The sequence below is a fragment of the Anneissia japonica genome, unplaced genomic scaffold (assembly GCF_011630105.1).
Source record: "Anneissia japonica isolate Jap-2015-1 unplaced genomic scaffold, ASM1163010v1 scaffold287958_len91139_cov150, whole genome shotgun sequence".
In the NCBI taxonomy this organism is placed as follows: domain Eukaryota; kingdom Metazoa; phylum Echinodermata; class Crinoidea; order Comatulida; family Comatulidae; genus Anneissia; species Anneissia japonica.
Genome location: NW_022731963.1, coordinates 86,593 through 94,197, shown reverse-complemented (window position 1 = coordinate 94,197; position 7,605 = coordinate 86,593). Strand labels below are relative to the sequence as shown.

The following is a 7,605-nucleotide window of genomic DNA, read 5'->3' as shown; positions in this document are numbered from 1 at the left end:
CAATAATTTTATTGAACTTATCAATCTTCTAACATCACTAAAATCAATTAAATATTTGTTATAAACTAAATATAACTAATTCCTATGTATCTACTAAACATAAATTATCAATTCAAGTAACATATTTAACGATATTTGTCGTTTTAGAGGCTGAAATTCTATCACGGTCTAGGCCTACCTAGAATTATGGTATACATGACGTCGCGATCATTAGACGCCATTTTACACAAGCGATCGTAAATTATAGCAGATTTTTACTGCTTACAAAACCACTTGGCTGTGGTCAGAATTCTTTTATATTTGGCCAAAATGTTAATTACTTATCTTTGTAAATTACTGTTATAATAATTAGAATTACCATGTAACTTTCTGACCACAAAAATTAATATTATACATCGCGGTCTAGCCCAGACTCTAGGCCTAGGTCTACCTAGCATTATAGTATACAGACGTCGCGATCATTTTGACATTAGACGCCATTTTACCCAAGCCATCGTAAATCATAGCAGACTTTACAGCTTACAAAAACCACTTGGTTGTGGTCAGAATTCTTTCATATTTGGTAAAAATGTTATTTACTTATTTCTCTAAATTACTGTTATAATAATTAGAAAAACCATGTATCTTTTTGACAGCAAAAGTTGATTTTATTCGAGTAGTAACTTCGGACGTCAACTGCAGCGGAAATAAACAATGAATGAACACAAAACAAATGCGTGACTGTTCTTTAACCTTTTGTCTGCCTAACAATGCATGACATAATCGATGTTTAATCAGAAATGTAATTTTCACGATTTTTTTGAAACCCAACACCGTGAACCGGAAGTTCAAGGTCGCCGCGAACGTCTAACCAAAACAATCAAGTGTGACGTCACGCTTTGTAACGTACCTACCCTAGCCTAGGTAAGGCCTAGTCATAGGTAAACCCTAGCCAACTGGATGGGCTTCTAGCCAACTGCCAAACCCGTGTCAAATGATAGCTCCACGGTCAGTGATGTTCTCACACTGGCAGTCTCAGCGCAACTTGTCAACTTATGGTATATGGGATATGTTTTAGTAAGTGTCTCTATTTTATTATACAATAGGCCTAGGCCTATACTTCACCTCTAGGCCCTAGGCCTAGGCTAGTCATAAGACTTATTCCTAGCCATAAAGTAGTTTTGCATGTTTATTTTATTACATTTTTATAATAAATTTTCCCAAATCTATAATCTATTAATCTAACCTTCTCAGAAGTGCTGCAGCGGTAAAAGTTTCTATGTTGATCAAGTTGAAAGATATGGCAGCTGATTTCAAGAACATTTTCAGTGATGATATGAAGTAATATCAATAAAGTTTTAGCTGATTGTTACAAATAAATACTTCATAACTGGCTGTGCAGTACAATTGGAATAAGCAAGAGAAGAGAAAAAGTGGCATTGCAACAAGTTAATCTAGATATTTTATATAAAGAAATTTTATTAAAAGAAAGTTTTTTGAAAGTTGGAATTCTGTACTTCTATAGAAACCAAAATAAAGTTCTAAAGAAACTCTATACAGTAGATGATTAATTTGTTCAGGTTCTAAAAATATTCTTTAGAGTTTCTATCAACTTTCTAAAGAACCATATAGAGTTTTAATAGAATTCTATTAAGACATCATTTGAATTCCTGTAGATTTTCTACAGAAACTCTATAGGTCAGCTTTTAGAAAATTACATAGAATCAACCTATAGAAACTCTATAGAATTCTGATTTTATTTCTATAAACATTCTATAACTTTATATATGTATTCTTCAGAATGTTTATATTTTTCTATAAAATAATCTCTATGGAAATACAAATAATTCTATAGAATTTTTAACAGAAATTTAAAATTATGTAGACATTTTATAGAAACTTGTGTATTTTCTATGAAAATTCTATCAACTTTCTATAGATTTTTTCATAATGGTAATTTTCTATAAGTTTTTCTATAGAATTGTATGTGAATTCTATAAAAGTCGATATAATTATTGAAAATTCTATATAAATTCTATATAAAAAAGTTCTATAGAAGTTCTATAGAAAAATGTTTCTAAAGAAACTCTATAAAATTTTGTTTTTCTATACAAATACTCTATGTAAATTCTATAAATTTTTCTTAGAATTTTTTTTTTCTACAAAATTTCTTTAGAGGTTCTAAGAACAGTCTATAGAACTCTATCGGAGTTCTTCAGGATTTCTATTTAAACTACATCAAAACATCTTTAGCGACCTTGTAGAAAATCTATTAAAACTCTATAAAGCTGGTTTAGAAAATTATATAGAATTAGCCTATAGAAAAGCTGTAAAAATTTTATAGAATGGTTTCTTTAGAAATTCTATACATTATTTTCCTACGGGATATTTTTTATGTTTAAATTATAACCTTTACGTTAGTCTATTCACCGCCTTTTAAATATATTAACTTTCACATCTAATCAGAATTTGTATTATAAGTCAATCCAAAACAATATTATAACAGATGATCATCAAAAATGATATCTTCATTTTGTAAGGCGCCACGTTTCAAAGCTTCGCTTCTTGTGGTAGCCTTTTTCCAAATATAAATTATATTTTTAATTGTATTATCATTTATATATATGTTTTGGAAATAAAAACTTTTAAAATTGAATTGATATTGCCGATACTCTGGAGAACATTGTAAATATATCTACGAATATCTATTTTTGTTTTTAAATGCGGCCCTTCTCCAGTTTTTGGGCGGTTCGTCGTAAACCCTTACCCACTCCCACACGCTACGGGCTGTATGAAGAAAAACAAACGTAAGTGAAGTGCCTTGCCCAAGGACTACAAGCGGAAAGTACAGTAAAGGATCGAACCTCTTCCCTCAAGATTGAGGCCAGAGCCAACTGATAATTATGTCAAACTTCTTCCATGTAATAATATGAATATTATTGTGAAATGATAATTCTGTTGCCTTGAAGTCCTGCTACAGAATTATGCATTTAGATTTACGTTTTCATCACAGGATCCATTTGAACATCCATTTAAACATTAATGTTTCTTTTCTTTCTTTCTTTTTTTTCATCTATGATAGAAACACTATTCGGCACCGATGTGGGGATATGTCGTGAGAGCCATTTATGTATACCTCATGGAAGATGTGGAATGGAGCCATTGGATTCATATACATGTGGGTGTGACGCTGCTTGCGAATACTATGACGACTGTTGCTATGACTATTCATCGTGTGGGTTAGGCCTATTCAATTTCACTCCACCTACAACAGACCCTAATCAAATTAAATGCGTTCGCGGAGACTCGAACTACGAAAATGGATATTTTGCCATTGCTACATGCAAGAACGAAAGTTCAGTGAATTTTGAAGTTAAAGGAAAATGTGAAAACCCTGATATTAATGACGTCATATCTAGTATCATTGTGTCTGATACTAAAGACGCTATCTACAGAAATATATTTTGTGCCATTTGCAACGACGTGCCTATAAATGAAGTTACAGCTTGGGAAACAACATTTAATTGTGATATTTGGAACGCCATACAGACGGGTTCGATAGAGCCATCGGCAAAACCAACTGAGATACCATTTGAAGTACATCAGATAGATGTTTCTGTATCTTGTCCAAATTTCAATTCAACCCCTCCTTCGGGTAAGACCGATTCAAGACGGCATTGTCGTTCTAGAGTAACACATGGTTGTAACGAATTCTACACCGACCAATCAGTGATAAACGCTTGTAACACGGGATACAATGCCGTTGTTTGTATAGATAACGTAAACGTGTACAGGAATCCACATTGTGCAATCTGTAACTTTTATCCATTCTATTTATGTTATCTTCCTGATGACATAGACCCTACTATATCAGATCTAACGCCATTAACCATAATCATGGATTTCTCCGCCCAAAACAGCATGATTGTTAGTTCCAAGTTCGGCAGTTACGTTACTACAGCAGTCAAGTGTGCTACAGGTGAAGTATTTGATCCCTTTACCAACCAGTGTCTTCAATTAACATGTAACGCAGGATTCACACTTCATGGTTCCAGGTGCGTTGCACCTTTGACAGTATCCGACTGCGGAGATGGTGTGATCCAGATACCAGATGAAACATTCTGCTTATGCACTTTACGAGATCATACATTTGTTATTAAATATCAATCCAACGATAACGATACCAAGAGTGCTAATGGTGACGACAATGCTAATGATGAACCTTTTATCATGTTTTTGGCAGAATACCTCGACAAACTTGGTGTCCAATATTCAAAAACTAAATATCAAGTGACAGGAATAACTGAATTTCACATAACTGAAATTAACTGTCAGATGGTTCTTAAAATTTCAAATTTAATTACTGGAACTTTAAAAAACAACAATTATACAAGCATAATGTATATAACTGTTCAACAAAACTGTTTCTTGAAAGAAATACCAACTGCGCTACAGTGTGTGGATGACGGTCTATCACTAACAGAGAGTTTAAACGTTGACAATACTACACGATTGATCAGCAACGGTAATTCCTCAATACACGTTCCTAATGAAGAATATCTTTTAAAGATCGTCCATCAGATTGTAAATGAGACTTCAATCTGTAGCAGCCTGTCAATATCGAATTGTGAGACCTGTCTACAGGTTAATCTGACTAAATCCGCATTTATTGATAAAGGTAACGGATCTCTAGTGTACAATTCAACTGGACATGTCTTTGATGAGCATGAGTATTATTACTCAAATTCCTCAAACACTACTATTTTTATGTGTACGTTTCTGAACCAAACTGGATCAAAGACGGAAGAAATTATTTTTTTCAAATATTCTGGTACTCTACTAATTATCAGTGTCGTTGGAACCATTTTGTCACTGATTGGTCTACTAATTACTATCTTTCTTCGTGTCATCATCAGCGAGATGAGGACACTGCCTGGAAAGATTATTATGAACGTTTCCATTGCATTGTTTTGTTCATTGTTACTAACTTTAATCCAGAGTAACTTTATTCAGTGGCTGAATGGTTGTAGAGCAGTTGCAGCCATATTGCATTATCTGTGGCTTGTTTGTTTCTTGTGGATGAATTCGATAGCATTTGAGCTTTTTCTTACATTCCGTTTCTTTAGAGTTACTTCGAGGAGTGTAAGAGCTCAGCATAAAACCTTTAACCAGTATTTTCTTTACAGTTGGGGAATTCCTGCGGTCTTTGTTGGAGTAATTGTTGCCATTAGTTCTTGTGAATGCACAGGTTTAAACGTAGTGTACGGTGATGAAACGGTGTGTTGGATCCGAGACGAAGTTGCATCATTCTACGTATTTGGCATTCCATTAGCTGTAATCCTTCTGCCGAATCTTATACTCTTTGTGGCAACTATTACGGGAATTAGAGAATCGAAAAGTGCTTCGGAACGTGTCATAAAAGGAAAATCAAAGCAAACACAATTGATGGAAGAAATGATAATCTACATCCGGGTAAAAACATATATAATTTTTATAGAATTTATCATCATAATTGCATGGATAGTATTGTATATTTTGCAAGATTCATGCTTTTTTATGTTAAAGGCGAGTGCTATTTATATAATACAATTCAATATTTTTTTCAGATCTCGACTGTTATGGGACTTTCTTGGTTCTTTGGATTTCTTGCATCGTTCTTGGGCCATGTGGTTCTGTGGTATATATTCATTATTTTGAATTCTCTACAGGGCTTTTTCGTTTTTATTGCCTTCAACCTCACCCATTCGGTCAGGAAAATGATAAAAAAGAATGAATCTATATTAACTTCAAAAGCAAAGACAAAGGAAACATCATTATCAGAAAAATAGATATAATACTATTCGTGTGTAGCTAGAATCTTCGCTGATAAGCATTATAGACGAAGGACAAATTTGCTAACAAAGGTTTGCAAGCTATATTCTTCAGAAGTAAATGTTACAAATTGTGTTATAATGTAAATATATTACTAATAAATATGTATTTAACAGAGGTGATGGTAAGATATATATGTTCGAATAAAGAACATGATATCCATCGTGTAGCATAGCTCTCAACGAATTTTGTCCTATAAATAAATGAATAAAGAAATCGTGTAATTCGTTCAAGACTATTGTAACTGGATGCACTGCCTAGGCCTAGTACTCTTATAATTAAGAGTCCAACAATTTATCACCTTTCATTAAAACCCAGCATCATTCGTGTCTGTATAATGTGTACGTAGGCTAACATGGTTGAGCTAATAAAGGGAACGCCACTTTCATATTATTATAAGGTAGTAACATTGCTATTGACAATGTTTATTTATATGCCTATAATAATATCCCTTATTTAGCGAAAGTGTATTTACCGAATGAACAAGGTATAAAGACATTATGATAGCTATAACTAAGTATGATTAACATAGTGATTACATTATTGATTAAATGCAATATTGACAGATAGAGTGGGTCTATTAGCACTTTATATGAATTTAATATACTAGTGATATTCTGACAAGTAAATGTACAACAAAAATAATAGTGATGGTCGCATTTTTTTGTAAATATATATTTGATAGCCTTATTCTTGTAGTGTCTTATATTTTTTCTATAATATATAATTTTCTATACCTGAACTACTGTAAATGCTCGAATAAGCGCCGCGGCGATTATAACATTTTTGAAGGCTTCAGTGCGGCGCACAGTGGGCCAGGGCGAAATCAAAGTGTGCCAAAAGTCCATTTTGGTGACTATGGCTTTTACACTTTTTTTCAAAAGATTGAAGATGGGTATACCCTGGTGAATCTATCCTGAAAATATTTTACATTTAAACGAATTTTAAGGGTAGTATTTTTCAACAAATGTCGGAAATTTCTCTATAAATATTTCAAATGCTATAATTGACTACATTATATCTAAACACGTTTTTTTTCTTACAGAAAATTCGGAATTACTTCAAAATGCACAGGTTTCTTGTATATGAATTGGGGAACACAAATATATGTTTTGGTTTAAATTTGAAGTTTGCATCAATAATAAATCGTTGTTTAAACGACAGAAAAAATATTTAAAAATCTATTTTTAGAAAAGTAGGAGAGAAAGTTTAGATTCACGTGGATTCATGCTTTAATTTTTACATCACCATCTTCAGTATAGCCTTAGCTTTATGATGGTACCAAATTTAGCTGCTACTTTTTGCAACTTTGCGAGCTAGACGCACTTTTATCAGTCTTGTTTTCGAACATTTGAGACATAATTTAATTAGAGCAAACCGCAAATCAGAGGGATGTACGCGCGTCTATTCAACCAGTTCATGCAAAGCGTGGGAAAATCACTACAAAAATGGACAAACTGCTCGTGATTTAACAGTAGCAAATCTTCTAATATTTTGTTGCTGTTTAGAATACTTTATTAAATTTTGAGCAGTCTAATAATCCAAATATCATATATCATAATGAAGATGATATCTACAAGCAGGCCTATATCTAGGCGTCAATTGTTTTAAACTTTATTTAAACACATCCAAGACTTTGAAAAGCTTCCTGTTTCAACTTATGGAGAGGTGAGCTACTACGAGAGTACTAACGACCTTCCCAGCAAACAATAATACGTTATGCTAACGTGACAATAACGTTACAGTTTTGTTTTG

General features: G+C 32.9%; 1 protein-coding gene across 3 annotated transcripts; it reads left to right on the top strand.

The window, feature by feature from the left end:
• Positions 1-89: 89 nt before the first annotated feature.
• Positions 90-6,559, top strand: LOC117115519. 3 transcript variants are annotated; one of them, XM_033259357.1, is made up of 3 exons: positions 90-1,056; positions 3,062-5,451; positions 5,586-6,559. In XM_033259357.1, exons 1-3 carry the CDS (start codon positions 1,035-1,037, stop codon positions 5,805-5,807), a joined length of 2,634 nt encoding a protein of 877 aa, XP_033115248.1. In that variant the 5' UTR covers positions 90-1,034; the 3' UTR covers positions 5,808-6,559. The 3 variants fall into 3 exon arrangements, with proteins under 3 accessions (XP_033115248.1, XP_033115249.1, XP_033115247.1); XM_033259358.1 differs by lacking the exon at positions 90-1,056 and adding an exon at positions 2,587-2,786; XM_033259356.1 differs by lacking the exon at positions 90-1,056 and having other exon boundaries at positions 2,588-5,451.
• Positions 6,560-7,605: the final 1,046 nt, after the last annotated feature.